This window comes from Panthera leo, chromosome B3 (genome assembly GCF_018350215.1).
Source record: "Panthera leo isolate Ple1 chromosome B3, P.leo_Ple1_pat1.1, whole genome shotgun sequence".
In the NCBI taxonomy this organism is placed as follows: domain Eukaryota; kingdom Metazoa; phylum Chordata; class Mammalia; order Carnivora; family Felidae; genus Panthera; species Panthera leo.
In genome coordinates, this window is record NC_056684.1 from 69,283,573 (window position 1) to 69,304,833 (window position 21,261).

At 36.2% G+C, this 21,261-nt stretch overlaps 1 protein-coding gene across 2 annotated transcripts in view; it reads right to left on the reverse strand.

Moving 5' to 3' along the window:
• Positions 1-1,255: 1,255 nt before the first annotated feature.
• The window catches only part of KATNBL1 (katanin regulatory subunit B1 like 1), a 44,870-nt gene continuing 24,864 nt past the window's right edge, over positions 1,256-21,261 (reverse strand). The window contains exons 1-10 of one of the 2 annotated variants that reach the window (XM_042942522.1): positions 19,739-19,768; positions 13,098-13,228; positions 12,133-12,173; positions 10,408-10,687; positions 6,704-6,822; positions 5,530-5,580; positions 5,351-5,440; positions 4,884-4,973; positions 3,983-4,076; positions 1,256-2,236 (exon numbers count right to left, since the gene is read on the reverse strand). In XM_042942522.1, the coding sequence (XP_042798456.1) occupies positions 2,204-2,236; positions 3,983-4,076; positions 4,884-4,973; positions 5,351-5,440; positions 5,530-5,580; positions 6,704-6,822; positions 10,408-10,687; positions 12,133-12,173; positions 13,098-13,214 (915 nt within the window). In that variant the 5' untranslated portion in view covers positions 13,215-13,228; positions 19,739-19,768 and the 3' untranslated portion in view covers positions 1,256-2,203. Of the gene's footprint in view, positions 2,237-3,982; positions 4,077-4,883; positions 4,974-5,350; positions 5,441-5,529; positions 5,581-6,703; positions 6,823-10,407; positions 10,688-12,132; positions 12,174-13,097; positions 13,229-19,738; positions 19,769-21,261 lie in introns of those variants that run through there. The other variant, XM_042942521.1, reaches the window with a different exon arrangement.

Here is a 21,261-nt window from a genome sequence, read left to right on the forward strand (position 1 = left end):
AGACTCTGTTGCCTTATATAGCTCCGAGTACATAAAATGAAGTGTTCTCTATTCTCCTTTAACAAACCCAAACTTAGACACAAGAACTCACTGTTAACAGGATATTACCTACTCTATGTTTTAATTTGTTAAAATTTGATTTTTACAAGATAGTGTTTAGAAAACGATCCTACCCACAGAAAATTATAGTGACATAATTACAGTATTAATATTACATGATTAATATTGTTTATTTTAAATATTAGAAGTGTATACTATCACATATACCAATTATTTGAGTTGTCTTTCCATTTGAGGTGAAAGGTTGATGCTAAGCTATACACCCCATCTTCCTTGTGACTAAAACCTGAATTTGAAAGACATATACCTAAGGAAGTTGCAATATGTAGCCACGAATCTGTGTAAGTGTGCCAAGTTAGTGAACCTATGAAAGGACTGAACTCCTGTCTTTAGCCTCCTTAGCACCATGCTCCAACTGAGTTAACTGGTTCAAACTGTTAGATAAGACAGTGGTAACTAAAGGAATAGGAACAAAGAAAGGTTATATTTCATCATCTTAAGGTTTTACAGAGATGACGCAGGTTTACGATTCAAATTCCCACCTCCTGAAAAACAATATGCTTAAATAACTCAGCTCTCAAATCACAGAAATGCAGTAATCTTAAATTATTCTAAAGACTTAAGAAAATAACCAAAAATGGATGTTCACTGTGAGGAATGCATAGCTATATGAAATACAGCTACACAAAAAATAGAGAATTCAGTAAAACATAACATTTTTAAAGCAAAAAAGTTATTTGTTTGGAATTCACATCAGTAGTGGCTAACTGGATAAATGCTAAAGATTTACATTCAAGTGCTTGAAAGATTACTGCAGAGAAATTCGATTACTAAAAATCTGCTCAGATGCCTCTCAGGCTTATAAAGATGAGATGATGCATGAACCACCAATAGTGGTATTTAAACCCCAATCACTTTCAAGATGCGATATATAGCTGTTAAGACATTCCAGAAGTGGGTTCATGGACACTAAAAATGGTAGATATATACTTAAAAAAAGAAAAAAAAGACCTCACACAGTCTGCTGGCATTTCATACCAACCATTGGAGGAGGTAGTAATGTAAAGTGTTGGAATTTAAAACACAAGGTCAGCACTAACTGTAAACATTTCTAAAGCACTGTATGTAATTCTTTAAAACATGAGTAGTGAAAAAGAACTAGAAGTCATATAAAAGAATTTAAAAAAGCAAAAAATAGAAATATTTAGTGAATTTACTCAAATGAAGAAAGCTTAAATGATACAGAACTGAAAATATTAGAAATCTATATACAATAAAAAGTGAATATAAATTAGCTAACTCCACGGACATTTCTAGTTAAGCATTCATACAAATACATATTCACCTTTTCTTTTATATAGGAATAACACATACATACATGACACAATGATTCTGGCAAAGAAAAATCAGAGATACTAAAAATATTCTCAAGTTTTAAAAATGGTATGGAGTAAGTTTTAGCAACAACGTTCTACATGAATGGAAACCCCTGATTTAATTCCATGATTTTATCATGCCAGAGCATGTTTGATGTTAATTTTTTAAACAGATATTCATATCATACACATTGGCTTATTAATAATTAAGGCATCTTGTATACACAGTATCTCAGTGTGGACAACAAATTTCTAGTACTGATTATTTTCTATGACGTTTTAAACTTGCAAAGTCTTTTCGAAATAAGAAAATAGCTGCACACACTTAAGTGTTTTCTTATAAAACACAATCTTCAAAAAAGTAACGATGATTGGTCTTTGTGATTCCTAGTGATAAGTACTGTCTTCTTTCTGACATAGTATAAATTATATTCTTATGCAGTATTGCATTAAGACCCAGTAGTTCTTAAACAATGTTACCAAATAACCATATAAGTCCCAAATGCAGCAAAGGGGAACAATCTTCATAGTGCACTTTCACCTCATTGAAGTTGAAGCGGCTCCTTTTGTACATTTTTCCACTTCAATGTGAAGCAGATTGTTAGGGTTTCATTAGTGGTTTCACGTGTGGCTTTTTAAGAAAAAAAAAAAGTTTTGATTTCTTCCACAGTTCACAGTTCTCAAAGGAGACTTTTTTTTTTTTTTTTTGGAAATCTTAGTCTGGGGACGTTTTGAATAATCAAATGCTCTTTTTAGTAGATAGTCTCTCAATGCAACTGCAATAAATAAGCATCTACATCCTTAGGGAAAAAAAACAAAACATTCCATTAGCAGGTACAGTAAATATACATAAACACATCCAATTCTCTTTTTTTTGTCACTTGATTTGCTTAAGCTTCCTTTCGTGATCTTTTGAGGGTAAAAAAATGGGTCTTATTCAACTTTTAGCTGCATTTGCTTAGCACAGGGCCTGGCACACAGTACATACTCAGTAAGTGTCTATTAAGTGCTGAGTGTTTGGTTCCTGTGATCAAACAACTCTGCTTTTATAGCTACGCAAGATCATTAAATCATTCCCAGCAATTCCTTCAGCACCATATAAACCACAGGCCAGCGTGATGACAGCCTTTCTGATTCCCACCCTTGACAAATTACAGTGGAGAGCTTAATATTGTAAAAGGTTTTATCATAGGGTAAGGAAATTCACAGAGCTTTCAATCACTCAATATTGTCTTCAATAATAAATACAGTATTGTAAAGTTATATTTACAATAAAGCTTCTCTCTTTATAAAAAATTCTAATTGAAAGCAAATTTCTAAGGAGGTAATATTTTTTCAGTACTACTACCAAGAATGCAAGGTGCCTCCAGAACAAGGTGATATATGATGTATGTTCTGTAACTACTCCATTTTCTATCAACTTTTACTTCATTTTTCCATTATCAAAAGAACAACAAACTAAAACAACCAAAAACTGGAAAACTGATTTTTATGAGATTTTCATCATTAAGAATTCTACAGAGTAAAATTATACACAGTGGTAACACACTTGTTTGATACATCATTTTGCTTCTTTTCTGAGGGTATCCAAGGAGAATTTTACAGGTAAATCCACAACATAATTCCTCTTATTTAGAATACTGTATTTTTTTTTAACTAAAGAATAACTATATTTTTGACTAATGCCCATTTATGATAGCACTATGCCCAGTAAAAGGTGCAAATATTTCTTAACAGTGACTTCTTTTTTGCACTTATATTTTAATTACTAATGGTTTCTGGAGTTTAAATGTTAAAATCCAAACTAGCAACATATCTTTCCCTTTAAGAGACAAGCAAATAAAAAAAAAAAAAAAGAGACAAGCAAATAAATAACAATGTCAAATTAATTGTGATTGGAACATTTACTTCCCCAAAAGCAGGACACTTGCAAAAACCAAGTAAAAAATAAGCCTGAAATCATATGATTACATTCCTCACCCCTTGCTTCCTGTGTGTGACTATCTTTTCAGATGTCTTGCTAACTTGGGTTCTTAACTTTTTCTCTAATTGGAACTAGTTCATTAAATTCCCTCTAGCGCATCATTTCCATAGCTGTATCTGAAACACACTGAAAGGCTAATTCCTGTGTCCCTTGTCAAAGTTATATTCATATCCAGATGACCTTAAGCATTTACAAATATGAAATTAACTTTAGACCTTATTTGAATAGTATTGTATTGGATATTTGAAAGACATCATTTATGAATGCATAATACTAGTACATCATTTCTAATGTTTAATTAAGATTAAATACAGATTTTTAAGCTTAACTTTTTTTTAAGTTTATCCATCTTGACAGAGAGAGAGCTCAAGCAGGGGAGGGGGCAGAGAGGAAGGGAGAGGATCCCAAGCAGGTTCTGCACTGCCAGTGCAGAACCTGATGTGGGGCTTGAACCCACAAACTGTGAGATCATAACCTGAGCTGAAATCAAGAGTTGGAGGCTGAACTGGCTGAGCCACCCAGCCTCCCCAAACTTAACTTTATAAGCTTAAATGTTGATTACCTTGGCTATGTTACCAGTATATCCTGGAACCAAAGTAAGATGATTTTCCTGTTCCCATAATCCACTTAATTGCTGCTTTAAAATCTGAATATTTCTATGAGGAAAAAAAGAGAGAAAATGCAAATATAAGAATACGTATTTAGTAAATATACTTAATGAACACAGGTTTTTAAGATTTCAAGTATTTATCGGAGAAAATTGTACCGTTTGAAGCCAAGCAACTCTTTACAATGATACTTGTTAGTTATGGAAATTAAAAGATTACTTATTTGTTAAAGCAGGAAATAAAACTAGGTACTTGGAGCATTTGGACAACCTCTTCCTGGGTATAAAGTGGGAAATTTTTGAGAGCCTAAAGAGAAAATTATGGACTTTAATCAAACTGTTGGGGGGATATTTTTTTGCAGCTTCATGATAATCTGGCTCATTTGGTAGAACACCCACAGAATTTTACATCAAGGCAATATTCAAATTATGATAATTATAGTACATAATCATCCAACTGAATTTTCAGGTTAATGTCTAGGTAGTCAAAAGACGCTACAGGATGCTTCCATCTCTGTGCCTCAATACTTAATCCACCAAAAGTCCTCTCTCTCTTCCTCCCTTACTCATTATAACAGATATGAGGGTTAAATCACTGCTTTGCTTTTTCCTCCTAAAATCACATGTAAGGTTCTGCCAGAAAAGGAGATACATGGGGTTACTAGGCTCTGGAATTCAACTTCCATATGTAATTTTCACATGTGAACACTATTCCAATTTATTATTTCTCTGAAAATGAAGAAAATAAATTATTATTTAATGGTGATCATGGAATAGAATTATCACCTAGCTTAATCAAACCGCTTTTCTGAAAAAATTTTTAGTAGCCAGAATTTATTTTTAAAGATATACTCACCCATCATTTATAATTTCTGTTTTGGATGATAGTTCTGACCACCACCTTTTTATGACTGCTTGAAGCCAGTTTAAACCAACTATTATATATCTGAAATGACATTTTGTTACAAAATTCAAGTGCTTTCACCCAAGAAGCTTTTACCAAAAAAGATACACTCCTCCCACTTCAAAACACACACACACACACACACACACACACACACACACACACACACACACACACACACTTTCCCCTTTAAAAAATTTATTTTGCTGCTTTCAAAAGCTGTATTTTATGTAAGTTGTTTATAGATGCTTTTGTAATTATTCTTCAGTCATCTCATGTTCTTTTCCTAATTGGATTAAAAGCTCTCTGAAAACAGACACCATTCATGTCTCATGTAGCTCAATCTATCACTATATACACGCAAGAAACAAAATCAAGGATGTTGAAAGAGAAAAGTGAATTGAGAGATTAGCACTTACTCTTCGAATTTGCTTTTAAGTAAGGACTTGACTAGAGGCAACAAATCTACACAGCAGCCAAGTGAGATGTACTGTTTTTCCTCCTGTAAACTAAAATAAATACTAAGTTGTAAAAATATCAACAGGTCATCTGCCCTTCTATTTAAACTTACTTTTTTTCTGAAAAATATTATTTTTACCTATTGGTGAGCACAGGAAGGCAATCCACGACAACTCCAAGATCTTCTATCCTGTGGGTACAAAACTGCTTAGAGAACAGATTTCCTTGTTTATACCCTTCACACTGCTTTTGAGAAATTTACTCATTCAACAAATGATCTGAGTCTCTCTGATGAGCCAGGTGCTGGGGATACAGCAGTAAACAAAGAGAAAGGACATGTATTTCAGAGTAGGATGTGGGAGAGGGCAGAAACAGACAATAAACAAACAAGTAAAATATATACAGCATGTTGATAGTAGTAAGTGCTATGGAAAAAAAATAAAACCAGAAAGATTGGGAGTGAAGAAATGTATATATTTTTAATGTTTATTTATTTTTGAGAGAGAGAGAGAGAGAGAGCGAGAGCGGGGGAGGGGCAGAGAGAGAGGGAAACACAGAATTCAAAGCAGGCTCTAGGCTCCAAGCTGTCAGCCCTGAGTCCAATGAGGGGCTTGAACCCTTGAGCTGTGAGATCATGACCTGAGCTGAAGTCGGACACTCAACCAACTAAGCCATCCAGACGCCCCAAGAAATGTTTTTTAATAAGCTGGTCAGGGATGGCCTCATTAAGGTACTGTTTGAGAAGAGACTTGAATACACTGAAAAAGGCCATGATTAAAGTTTTCGCTCAAAGGGGATTTTTTTTTTTTTAATTTTTTGAAGTTTTTATTTATTTTTGAGAGACAGAGACAGAGTGCAAGCAGGGAAGGGGCAGAGAGAGAGGGAGACACGGAATCAGAAGCAGGCTCCAGGCTCAGAGCTGACAGCACAGAGCCTGACACGGGGCTCGAACTCATGAACCGCGAGATCATGACCTGAGCTGAAGTCAGACGCTTAACTGACTGAGCCACCCAGGTGCCCTGCTCAAAGGGGATTTTTAAAAGGTTATTCTCCCCATACTGGTATCTCTTAGTTTTATATTGTAAAAATTTTAGAGAAGGTAATAGTTTTGTTCAATATGATGAAACCAATGGTTTTCTGTATTTTGTTTACTCTTAGATTGGTGATAAATGTAATTTAAACTATATTGTTACTAGTGAAGCTAAATATAAGAAGTTTAAAATTTTAGCCAGTATAACATAAGAAAGAGGCACTTCAAGACAAAACACTGGAAATTGCTTTAACTGAACAAAAGCATAAAAGGTCACACTTACCTCACCAAATAGGCTACAAGTTCACTTATACTTCTCTTTCTCCAGAACGTTAAAGCTACATTCAATCTCAAATTCCTGCTGAACAAAACCTGTGCCATTGTTTCATGGTCCTGAGAAACCTGAAAGGCAGTAATCTAATTTGTTAAAAAGCTCATTGAAACATGACATGAAACCATTTTTTTTCAATTAAATGATTCTGGTAGACATAGTTTTAAATTATGCCGAGGTGACTCCTTTTACAGCCCCCTGCCAAAGCAATGTTACAGTTAAACATAGTAAACAAATGATCTGAATAAATTTAGGACCTGTACGTTTTTTATCAATACTTTTTATTTGCTACCATTTTCTTTTTAAATCTCACCAATTTATAAAATAAATTATATTTAGCTCACCTATAAGCCTGGGATTTAATCTATAATGTGGATTAAAGGAAAAAGTGAATATGTATAGGCTAGTCACTATCAACTGAATAACATGAGAAGGAAACCACAAAAATTCAGTCATGACCAATATTTAAATTCATTTTTTCTTATATAATAAATTAATACATTCCTGTTGTAAAAAGTTCAAATAGCACAGGACTGTATCAAATAAAAAGTGAATAATCTCTATCTGCCCACAAAAAATCTAGTATCACTCTCTAGAAATGTTAACTCTTAATCACAATTAACAGACTGGTATGTATCTTTAAAAAACCATTTTCTAGACAGAGACAAATTAGATATACAAAATTAAAATATTACAATATCGTGTTTTTGAAAACCTTGTTTTTCACTTATATGCACTTGTACAAATATTTCTGTAAGATTAATTTTAGAACTGGAACAACTAGATCCATTTTTAAAAAATAACAGATTAAGATATAATTCACATACCATAAAACTTAACCACTTAAAATGTACAATTCAGTAGATTTTAGTACATGCATGGAGTTGTGCAACTGTTATCACGGTCAGTTTTTTTTTTTAATTTTTTTAAACGTTTATTTATTATTGAGAGACAGAGTGTGAACAGGGGAGGGTCAGAGAGAGGGAGACACAGAATCCGAAGCAGCTCCAGGCTCTGAGCTGTCAGCATAGAGCCCGACGCGGGGCTCGAACTCACGGACCATGAGATCATGCCCTGAGCCGAAGTTGGACGCTCAACCGACTGAGCCACCCAGGCGCCCCTATCATGATCAGTTTTAATCAACATTTTCATCATGTCTAGAAGAAACCCTGGACTCCATTCTTCCTTCTTGCCAGCCCCTGACAACCATTAATCAACTTTCTGACTCCATGACTTTACCTAGACAGTTCATATAAATTGAATTATACAACAGTTAGCCTTTTTGATATGGCTTCTTTCACACAGTATAATGTTTTCAAGGTTTATATATAGTGTAGTATATATATTGGTACTTCACTCCTTTATAATGGTCAAATAACATTCCACTGTATGGTTTTACTTAACAATGTTTAATTTTCCATCTTTCTTTTATCTTATCATTATTTTCTACTTGAGAAAGAGCATGTGTGTGTGAGCAGAGGAGAGGGAGAGAGAAGGAGAGAGAGGGAGAGGGAGGGAGAGAGAGGGAAAGGGGGAGAGAGAGGGAAAGGGGGAGAAAGAGGGAAAGGGAGGGAGAGAGAGAGATAGGGAGAGGGAGAGGGGGAGAGGGGGAGAGGGGGAGAGGGGGAGGGGGAGAGGGAGAGGGAGAGGGAGAGGGAGAGGGAGAGGGAGAGGGGGAGAGGGAGAGGGAGAGGGGGAGAGGGAGAGGGAGAGGGAGAGGGGGAGAGGGAGAGAGGGAGAGGGAGAGAGGGAGAGGGGGAGAGGGAGAGAGGGAGAGGGAGAGGGAGAGAGGGAGAGGGAGAGGGAGAGAGGGAGAGGGAGAGGGAGAGAGGGAGAGGGAGAGGGAGAGGGAGAGAGGGAGAGGGAGAGGGAGAGGGAGAGGGAGAGGGAGAGAGGGAGAGGGAGAGGGAGAGAGGGGGGGGGAGGGGGAGGGGGAGGGGGAGAGGGGAGAGGGGGGGGGGGGGGGGAGGGGGGGGGGAGAGGGGGAGAGGGGGAGAGGGGGAGAGGGGGAGGGAGAGAGAGAAACAGGCTCCATGCTCAGCACAGACCCTGATGCAGGGCTTGATCCCACAACCGTGGGATCATGACCCAAGCTGAAATCAACCGACTGAGCCACCTAGGCATCCCTCTTCTTATTTACCTGTATTTATTATCCTAAATGCAATGTTCATTTTCATTTACCTACATGCTTAAGATCATTTTAATCTAAAAAGATTTTCTGCTTGTATGCCACAGAAAATGTTTTTCAAGTTGTCATGCCAGATAGAACAATACTAAGTGTACCAACTCATAGTAAAAGAAGTTAATGTTACGTATCCATCAAAAAATTGGAGAACCATTATTTAATTACATGGAAAAAAATCCAAATTTATTAAACTTAAAAATCAAGTAATCAAGCAACACGTATAACACGAAGAGAAAAAGATACATCAAAAATTTAACGTGATTATTTCCAAATGTTGAGATTATGAATAAGTTTTTCCTTTGAGTTTATTTTCTACAACATATACAATACACATGCGATAATAATTATAAACTCATGTTTATAAATTTTATCAAACTATTCCTTCAAATGACTATTTTTTAAGAACTTATTTGTGAAATTTTCTTTTTTTTTTTGTTAAGCCTATTTTGAGAGAGAGACAGCAAGCACACCAGCAGGGGACAGACAGAAAGAGAGGGGGAGAGAGAGAATCCTAAGCAGGCTCTGCACTGTCATTGTGGAGCCTGATGCAGGGCTCAAGCTCACAAACCGTAAGATTATGACCTGAGCAGAAACCAAGAATCGAATGCTCAACTGATTGAGCCACCTAGGTGCGCCTCAAATGATCATTTTTATTTTTTATTTTATTTTTTTCAGTGTTTATTTATTTTTGAAGACAGAGACAGAGCATGAGTGGGGGAGGGGCAGAGAGAGAGGGAGACACAGAATCCAAAGCAGGCTCCAGGCTCTGAGCTGTCAGCACAGAGCCCAACGTGGGGCATTAACCCACGAACCATGAGACCATGCCCTAAGCAAAGTCAGGCACTTAACCAACTGAGCCACCCAGGTGCCCCGCAAATGATGATTTTTAAAAGAAAGCTGCTTTGTTTTTGTTTTTGAGGTGGTTTTTCATAAAACTCAAGTACTGAAAGTATGTAATACAATACAATTTGTAATAAATTTATAAAATTATACAATCATCATCACAATCCAATTTTAGAGTATTTCTATCACCCAATATTCCCTTGAACCTGTTCAAACAACTAACTTTACCTGAGCTAGAAAAGCAGCAAATCTCAGGGGGTTTGCCTGAATGAAGCTTCCAATGGTAATTTTGAGAGTCAAACAAAATGTTCCTGGATAACTGACTTTGGTGGTCCACTGTTGAGGCAAGATTTCTTCTTTTCCTTTCCTTTAAATCTCTACTGGTCAACTTGCCATTTTGAATATTTATTGAAGCTTGTCAATCATTTCATTCTATCTCAGATATCATGACTTAATGAAATGGAATAACTACTGATTCATATTTGATTAATCTAGAAAACTGGCTCAGGGAGTTACAATTACTCAAGTCCAAATTCAATGCGCAGTGAATTACTCTGCTAGCAGAATATGACAAAGGAAAAAGCCAATAGTATAATAGGATAAAGTTAGCCTCATATAAATGACTTACCTCAGAAAAAAACCCACTATATTTTGATGATGGGCTTTCTGTCTGTGAAGAACCAGAATCACTGGAGTTAAGCAAATATGTTCGACTATCATGGCGTAATTTTTCAGGCAGGTGACCTGCACAAGCCAGTTCGTTTTCTTTATTTGCCATGTCACAGCCCCCACTTCTAGGGGACTGTTTTTTTCTATAACAAGGATTTGGAAAAGGATGATGCGCTTTCTTTCTGCGATAGATCACTTTACGTAGTTTATCTGGGCTTTTCACAGCTTGTCCAACTGTTCTGTAAAAAGAATTGATTTTTTTAAAATGAAAAAGAACCACATGAAAACCTTTACAACTTTTTAAGCAGAAAGATTCAATAGGCCACATTTTGTGATTACAATCCACTGAAATTAGAAGAAAATAGAATTAAAAAAAAATCTTCTTAGATTGACGAGGAAAATAAAAAGGAAATTACAAACCATCTAGAAAGCGATGAAAAAAATAATACTTTATACCAAATGAAACTGAAAAGGCATAATAACTAGATGCTTTTAAAATGAAATATTACAGGGGTGCCTGGGTGGCTCAGTTGGTTAAGCGTCCGACTTTGGCTCAGGTCTCGTGGTTCTTGAGTTCGAGCCCTCTGTGGGGCTCTGTGCTGACAGGTCAGAGCCTGGAGCCTGCTTTGGATTCTGTGTCCCCTCTCTCTCTGCCCCTCCCTGACTCACGCTCTGTCCTCTCTCTCTCTCAAAAATAAATAACATTAAAAAAAAAGGTTTTTTTTAATGGAATATTACAAAGAAAAATAATAAAATGAAATATTAGTTTGAATTGTGCAAATCTGAAATATATTTTAATGTATTATACAAAAGAATACTCTGATTAGACTTAAGTATATTTAATTTGTTTAAATAAGATGAAACACAATACAGCAAATCTCACAGTTTTGCATGGTGATTCTCAAACGTTTTGGCCTTGGGATGCCTTCCAACTCTTAAAATTATTGAAGTTTCAAAAGAATGTTTTTATGTGGCCAATATCTACTGATATTTACTGTATCAGACTTTAAAATTGAGAATACTTATTGATTCATTTAAGAAATAATAAGCTTGTCACATGTTAACACAGAGTATTTTGCAAAAGAAAAATCCTATCTTTTCCAAAACAAAACAAAATATAGTAAGAAGAATGGCACTGTTCTTTCTATTTGCTCAAAATCGTTAATATCTGGACTAACAGAAGACAGCTGGATTCTCATATCCGACTCTGCATTCAGTCTCCAGTGGTATCAAATATGAAAACCACTGTACACTGGTAAGAGTGTAAAAATGAAAACGATGAATTAATGTTATTGTTATGAATATAGTTTTGACTTCACAAATTCCCTCAAAGGGCTTCAGGGAACCCCACTGTTATCGGATCACATTTGAGAACCAGTAGTTTAGTAGAAAGTGCCTTTAGAGAATGAATGCCATTTTCACTACTTTCTGCTATATGACCCTGAACTAATCACAAATCTTTAGTTTTTCTCATCAACTGTTAGGGGCAATGATACCTCTCTAGTAGGATTGTTGTAAGGATTAGAGATATTACTGATGTGTTTTGCACAGTGACTGGCACAAAGGAGCTGTTTGACAATAGTTACTTATAACAATATTAGAGAATAATTAATGTTTTCCCTATTTTCACTATTACCCAGCTTTCAACATTTCTGTTTCCCACAAACTTTAAAGAAGCTCTTACCTATTTATGTAAGCAGCCAACTGTTTTGGAGATTTCTTAACCTGAAAAATAAAAGTAGATATAGTTATTAACAGCATATTAAAGTTCTTTTGTGAAGCTATGTAAACTTTGTGATTGATATCAACAAATCTGAAATCTAATAGTTAAATTTTCCAGATTAAAGTTGTAGTCTCAATCTTTAGTTACAATACTCTATGTAGGTATATTTGACAAAGCAACATACTCATCTCCCTATTTTCTAGGTCACTAGTCATATATTTGCATGGTACTTAAAGTACACTGACTTTTAATATCATTTAAAAGAAATTCTATCAGCATGAATGAGCCTTGCAGTGGTGAACCAAAAGCACCTCTGGGATTCCTCTTTAAAATTAAACTACCATATTTAAATGATATCTTATCAAAAATAGCATACTGTCCATAAAGTTTTTACAGCTTTTGGAATATAAACAATTTTCAGTATTTCATTAATTCTACCTAATTCTGGGAGACTAAGCAAATGGTCACCTTCCTTTTGTTTAAATAGTTTAATCAAAACTATCCATAGACTTAACAGTGTAAACTATCTGATGTACTGAATGACAAAGTCTCCCCAGAATTCATGTTGAAATCCTAATGCCCAAAATGAATGATATTAGGAGGTGGGGCCTTTGGGAGGCGATTAAGGTCATGAGGTGTCATCCTAATGAATGGGATTAGAGGCCTTGTAAAAGAGACCCCCGAGAGCTCTTTTGCCCCTTCTACCATGTGAAGACAGCAGACAAGATAGACAACTATGAACCAGGAAATGAGTTCTAACCAGATGCCAAATCAGCCAGGGCCTTTGTCTTGGAATTCCCAGTCTCCACAACTGTGAAAAATAACTTTCCACTGTTTATAAGTCATCTCGTCTATGGCATTATGCTATAGCACCATGAACAGATTAAGATACTCTCTCACCCATTTCCTAGAAACCATGCACTTACCTCCTTCATGTTCTTATTAGTAAAATTAGAGATCCTTTTTCTAGGAAGATCAGTGGAATGATCCTCAATATTATTACAAAAGGTTCGTTTTTTAACATTGTGGGCCTCAGTTGCCATAATCTCTTAAATACCTAAACAACAAAACAAAAATAATAAATAGAAAATACAAAAAGCAAAAGAGCCTGATCATTTCCTTAACAGACACATAAAAATACAACACTATGTAAAAGAGGTTTATGAGTAAAGCAGAGGACATGGTTCTAATTTATACACTTTTTAACCTTAAACAGAGGAAACACAAGGCAGGGCATTCCAGGAAATTAGGCTCTTTCTGTTCTCATTCTTTAGTTGCAGCCAGTAAACAATAATATGGCATATATTTTTTGCCAATGCAACATGTCAATCTCCACATTTGCCCTATCACTAGTCATATATTAAATTTAAATTTATAGGTTATGAAATCAGGTCTATATAGTAAGTATCAATGACATCCAAATGTATAGATGTCTAGTTTTAGAATCAAAATCAGTGGGTCAAATACAACTATAAGCAGCCAGAGGAATAAAAATCAAACTATATATATATCCATATCTATATCTATATCTATATCTATATCTATATCTATATCTATATCTATATCTATATCTATATCTATATCTGACTTGTTTTATGTCTAATCCTTAAATTTTTCTTTCATTCTTACAGTTAGGTCTCCAGAGCTTTCCTCTCCCTTTGGAAAGCCATTCCACTATTTTTCAGTTCTTCAATTATATCCAAAGAGGGGGAGGAAATAGAGGCTATTACTTCCTATATGTAACAGAATAAATTACTGATTTCCTGACTTGCACCCAGGTTTCACATAAGAAATTTATTTCAGCCCATGACCTGAATACAAGTTCCTCCCTCGTTCCTTTTTTCAACATTTACTGAGCATTCACTATATATGCCAGGCCCTGGAATTAATGTAGATGATGGACCAGAGATGCTGTTCTCAAGGATCACTTGGGAAGCTTTTAGAAAACATATCTTTCTGGGCCTTAATTTCAGACTGTAACTCAGCAGATCTCTGGAGTAAAGCCCAAAGCAATTATATTTCTAAAAAAGCTCCACAGCATTTCTGATGCACCTCTTAGAAGAAAATCTGCCTTAGACAATTTTCCAAAAATACGCACAAACACACAAAAATGTGCAAATAATTTCAGGGTATTCTATGATCTCCTGCCACTAATCCCTGGGCATCCTTTCTACCTGTAACCTCAGATTAAAAAACCTCTAGGATGTGAGGCGCCTGGGTGCCTCAGTTGGCTGAGCGTCCAACTTCGGCTCAGGTCATGATCTCACAGTTTGTGGTTTTGAGCCCCGCGTCAGGCTCTGTGCTGACGGCTCAGAGCCTGGAGCCTGCTTCGAATTCTGTGTCTCCTCCTCTCTCTGCCCCTCCCCTGCTTGCGCTCTCTCTCTCAATAATAAATAAACATTTAAAAAAATGTTTTAAAAAACCTCTACGATGAGACTTTTTAAAAAAATAAATAATTGCAGTAACACGATAAACACCCTGACAGGACACTCATGTGAGGCAGCAAAGCTTCCCTGAGGAGAGACTTAAAGGATAAATAGCACATTGAAAAAATAGCATGAACAGAACTGAAAGGCATGAAGCAACACGGTTTGTTTGGCAATCTCTTAAGTAGATGCATGTGACTGGAGCTTAGGCTGGAGGTGGGTTGCAGCAGAGTGAAAAATGAGGCTGGAGAGATAGAAGCTAGATCATAAAGGATCTTTCGTACAAGGTAGAGATACTTATTAAAGATAATGACTAAACATAGGCAATTATTTCTACCCTTCCCTGAAACCCCATTACAGTGATAGTAAAGGATTTTTAAAGGCATAAAACTCATAATGACAAAGAGGAGTCGAGTCAATGGCAACAACATTTTGAAAACTGCAAAGCAGTTTTCAGACCTGACAAAGCCAAACCCTAAATCAGCAATGAGTAAAGGTTTAAAGCAGAATCCCCCAAAGGTTTAGGAGTTGGCAATATTGAGGACCTCAAGAAGTGAGGATAAATGCAGGCTTAAGAATAAGTAGATTCTTATTCTTATTCTTATTCTTAGCAATCATTAATCAATGATTGAATATCCATTTAAGAAACATTTAGATCCCTAGACCCCTTTCCCCATTCCAATAAACGTTTTACAGTACAGAAAATTTAAACCAGAGTCCCTGGGATAGGAAATACCAAGCAGAAATGAAGGAGAAGAATATATTCTAATAGGGAATCAAGTGAAAGTTTACATACTAAATACTGAGATCTAACGTTTCCACCATTTGCCTCTCGCAGCCAGCCTTATACACTCCAGGAGGAGTGCAGAAAATCCTTCTTTGGGAAACTCTCATCAAGCCCAGAGGAAAACATACATACCTACACATTCACACATCTAAAAATACTGACATCAGTTTTGGTCAAAGTCCCCAAAGAACTGTTTTACATCTTGATTATGGTGGTAGTTACCTGCCAAAACTAACAGAACTATGCACTAAAAAGGATGAATTTTTATCTTATGTAAATTATATCAACAAACTCAACTATCAGAAACCCTCAAGAGACAAGAACAAACTGCATACATGAAACACAAATGAGACAGAAAACAAACCAACAAAGAAATTAAAATTTAATTTGGAAATTTAAAATAGGGTAAAATAAGATAGCAAAAAAAAAAAAAAATCAACAGAAAGTTGGAAAAGAAACTTGAGGGTATCTCCTGGAATATAGGAAAAACATAGGTAAGATTGGCTTAGAGGAAGCAACACCCAAATAAATGGAATTTTAGAAAGAGTACAGAGAAAACAAAGAAGAAATCAAAGATATAACTGAAAATTGTATAGAATTGAAGGACATGAATTTCCACATTGAAAAACACAATGAGGTCCATCATGGTCCATGAAAATAGACCTACAAGGCACATAACTGTCACATTTCATGGCACTAGAAAAGCTGAAAACATGAAGCAAGTAAGCAAACAAACAAACAAACAGTAAACCCTAAAACCCCAATCAGGTCACACATTATTATGACATAAAACAATGCCTTCAAAATTCTTAAGGAACCTAAGATTTATAACTAGCCAAATTACCAATTTAGTATAACAGAGATATCTTCAGACATTCAGAATTCCAAAAACATTCTTTGCAGTAGCAATCAGAGAAGTGAAAAACAAAAATTAGAAATATAAGAAATGGAAATCCAACAGGAAAGAGGAGAAGGGAATTCCCAGGATGGTTATGAAGGAAGATTCCAGGATGAGTGAAGTCTGTGCACAAGGAGTAGAGGACAACCACTGAAGCAGGAGAGCAGGCTAAGGGAAGACGTTTCTACATAAACGAAATAAAACGTGGTGCTCATGAGAGAAGAGATGGAGGTAACTGAAGGAGAGTCACAAGGCAATGGCACATTTGCCAAGTTAAAAGAATTGTCAACCCAGCATCCTATGTGCAGAGGAAATCCTTCAGGAATGAAGGGGAAACCAAGACATTCTCGGGTAAAAGGAAGTTAAAGAAGAAATCTTAGAACATCAGAAAGACAAAAAGAAAATGGTAAACATGTTTGATGGTTGAAGCAAAAATTATAACACAATCTGATGTGGTTCAAAATACACAGAGAGGAAATATTTAAGATAATTAAACTGTAAGGGGTGTCTGGGTTCCTTAGTCAGTTGGGCGTCCAACTTTAGCTCAGGGCATGATCTCACGGTTTGTGAGTTTGAGCCCTACATCATGCTCTACAGCTGGCAGTGTGGAGCCTGCTTGGGATTCTCTTTCTCTGCCCTTCCCCTGCTCTTGCTGTCTCTGTCTCTCTCTCAATAAATAAACTTAAAAATAAATAAATAAATGGCCTGCTTCAAAAAATAAATAAAGATAAATTCAAAAAAATTTTAGGGGCTCCTGGGTGGCTCAGTAGGCTCAGGTCATGATCTCAAGGTTTGTGAGTTCGAGCCCTGCGTCGGGCTCTGTGCTGACAGCTCAGAGCCTGGAGCCTGCTTTGGATTCTGGCTTTCCCTCTCTCTCTGCCCCTCCCCCACTCGTGCTCTGTCTCTCTCTATCAAAAACAAATAAATGTAAAAAAACAAAAAAAAAAAATTTTTTAATCTTAAGAAAGAAAAAAAAAGAAATCTTAAATATGTGTGTACCAAAGAAGACAGCTGAAAAATACATGAAGCAAAAACTGAAAGGGGCTGAAAGGAGAAACAGGAAATTCCACAATAATCTTAGAGATTTCAATATCTCCTCCAGATAACTGATGGAACAAACAGACAAATTCAACAAGGCTGTAAGACAAAACCATCAACCAACAGGATAAAATCAACAATGACAAAAAACTCCACCCAACAACAGCAGAACAAGGACATGCCATTTTAACTAATGATGCAAGTTACAACCACAATGACATACTATTTCACAACTATGAGAAGGGCTATAATAAAAATGACATATAATAACAAATGTTGAGAAGGATATGGAGAAACTGGAACCCTTACATTATTGTAGGAATGTAAAATGGTATAGTGACTCTGGAAAATAGTTTGGCAGTTTCTTGAAATGTTAAATATGGATTTACCATATGATCCAGCAAATCTACTCCTACATATTTACTCATGAAAAACGAAAGTTTATGTCTACACAAAGACCTGTATGCAAATGTTGATAAAAACATTATTCAGAATAGCTAAAAAGTAGAAACAACCCATGGGGCACCTGGGTGGCTAATTTGGTTAAGTGTCTGACTCTTGATTTTGGCTTACATCATGACCTCACGGTTTGTGAGTTTGACCCCACGTCAGGCTCTGTGCTAACACAGCATGGAGCCTGCTTGGGATTCTCTCCCCCTCTCTCTGCTCCTCCCCAGGTTATGCACCCACACACAGCCTCTCTCTCTCTCTCTCTCTCAAAATAAATAAATTTTTAAAAATGTTTTTAAAGACTGGAAACAATCCAAATGTCTACCAACTGGTGAATGGAAAAACAAAATGTGCTCTATCTGTTGGGAATACTACTCAACAATAAAAATGAAAATAATACATGCTATACAATATGTATGAACATCACAGTTAAGTGAAAGAAGACAAACACAAGAGATATTATGTAATTTCATTGATATGAAATATCCATAAAAATAAAGAGCACAGACAGAAAGTAGATTAATGGTTGCCTAGGGCTGAGGTAGGAGTGAGAATAACTGCAAATGGACACAATGCTTCTTTGGGAGTGACGGTGACAATGGAATGTTCTAAAAATAGACTGTGGTCGATAACTAAAATTCTGCATATACTCAAAATCAGTGAACTCTACATTTAAAACAGGTGCATTTTATGGTATATAAGTTATAGTTCAATAAAGCTTTAACAAGTAAATTATCAAGGGGCGCCTAGGTGGTTCGGTTGCTTAAGCATCCCACTTCAGCTCAGGTCATGATCTTGTGGTTCACGAGTTCAAGCCCCGCATTGGGCTCTGTGCTGACAGCTCAGAGCCTGGAACCTGCTTCGGATTCTGTGTCTCACCCTCTCTGCCCCTCCCCTGCTCATGCTCTGTCTTTCTCTCTCAATAATAAATAAACGTTAAAAAAAATTAAAAAAAAATACACTATCAAAAGTGTAATTGGTAAAGTTTTGTTACAAAGGATTTTTACACTACAGAGTCCATTTTGCTTTACATCGGATACATTTGCTATTACCCTTCTTGGGCAATAATGTAAGATTATCCTTTCCCCTCCAGAGCATTTCATAGTGCTACTAAACAGTTTAAAGTGGGGCGCCTGGGTGGCTCAGTCAGTTAAGTGTCTGACTTTGGCTCAGGTCATTATCTCACAGTTTGTGAGTTCGAGTGCCACGTCAGGCTCTGTGCTGACAGCCTGGGATTCTGTGTCTCCCTCTCTCTCTCTCTGCCCCTCCCCTGCTCACACTCTGCCTCTGTCTTTCAAAAAATAAATGCATGTTAAGAATTTTTTTTCAGATAAAAAGACGGTTTAAAGCAATTGTTGAGGCTCCTAGGTGTTTCCACAGTGCTATTTGCTAATATACAAAAAGAATAATCTGAAATAAAATTAAGAGTGGATGAAGACCATGATTACAGAAACCAGAAAGGATAATCTTTTAATTCAAAAGGAATAAAATGAAACAAGGCCTAAAGGGAATGAAAGCAAGGGTTAGAAGATACTGAGACTGAAATACTAACTTTACCCATAATTGTTCTGAACATTGGATATGGCGCATATTTTCTTAAATAAAGATAAAACAGTGACTGTTATGGGTATTTTCTTGAGAAGATAGAACAAACTCTGGTAGAAGGAGTTGGAGGGTTGAATTCCCCTCATACAGTAGTTATCTCTTATCGGAAAGATGAAAAGGGATCTATTCATCTACAATGGCTGCCAAATTAAGAGATTAAACAGCTCTACGTGTTCACATACTCCCTACCTACTCACAACGAAGAGAAAAACTCATCATACAGGAATGAAACGTGAGAAAAACTCATCATACAAGAATGAAACAAGTCTGGACTTTTGACTCTAATAACTTCTTACAGCTCAAGATCAAATTAATTCAAGCTTTCTTTTTACATCAATACACCACAGTATATCAATTACTTACAATGTATTTAACTCTGCAATATCACTAGGCAATTTCATTCCTCTTCTTAAAAAGCGAAGCATGGTTGTGAACAAAGAATTACAATAATTAATATTCTTGGTATCAAGTATTCTCCTCCAATCACTACCACAGACTTCCTCTCACAAAGGGCTTGACTTCAACCCCAAGTCATGAGGTTGAAAACTGTTTATAACCATTATCATATAATAATAAGATACACAAATAAAAAATAGAGGTTTTAGAATTTAAAGCTTCAGCCTAACTTTTTTTTTTTTTAAACCCAGGAGATCAAGTAACCCAAAGACGCTAGGCTAGTGACAGAATGTAGGGCATAAAATCCATGCCATTCCACATCTTTATTTTCATTAACTGAATGCAACGCATTCCTACCCACATGAGAGTCAACACTTTCAATCTTGAACAGGCAAACAAGCAAATAAGATGGTAGTACTAATTCTTCTGAGGAGACAAGAGAGAGACAAATGAACATAAACCAAAACGGGAGTCTTACTTCCCATCCTTTCCTTACCCTATAAGGGTAAGCTTTTCTTCTCTCTTCTAAGTCCCACCAGGGGATTTACAGGGCTCAAAGAAAACTCACACGTTTCTTAATAAGACAGCAGCCACACATAAAAATGAACGGGAAGGATGAACATGGGCTTTTTTCTTCAAAATTTCAACGAAGGGGAGAGGAATAGAAGGTAAAGATGAGATTTTTCTGGTACAATCTTAAGGACCTGGGGATGTAGATTCCCTCCACCTAAATTCAGCTACCGGGCACTCAATAACTGCTTTGGTATATGCAGCACAAACATTTAAAAATGAAATCTGGATCAGGTTTAAAAACAAGGTTTAAAAAGGGAATTGATAATGCTAAGGTTGATCCAAATGGGATCAGGGTCTACAATGGAATATTAAAAACACTACTTTCGAAGAATGTTTTGTGAGTGGAAGAAGGTTAAAAAAATAATGGCATTGGGGTGCCTGGGTGGCTCAGTCAGTTCAGTGTCCAACTTCGGCCCAGTTTGTAATCTTGCGTTTCATGAGTTCGAGCCCCATATCAGGCTCTGTGCTGAGAGGTTAGGGAGCATAGCCTGCTTCAGATTCTCTGTCTCCCTCTCTCTGCCACTCCCCAACTCAAGCTCTCTCTCTCTCAAAAATAAATAAAAACATTAAAAAAATTGAAGAAAAAAAGACAAAAAAGGAATGGCATTACAAAAAGCAGGTTAAAAAAAAATAAACGTGTAGTGTAATCCTGTTTTTTTTTTAAATTTATTTATTTTAATTAAGTTATTTTTTTGTAGTTTCATTTTTTATTTAAAAAAATTTACATCCAAATTAGTTAGGATACAGTGCAACAATGATTTCAGGAGTATATTCCTTAGTGCCCCTTACCCATCTAATCCACCCCCCCCTCCAGTAACCCGCAGTTTGTTCTCCATATTTATGAGTCTTCTGTTTTGTCCCCCTCCCTGTTTTTATATTATTTTTACTTCTCTTCCCTTATGTTCATGTGTTTTGTC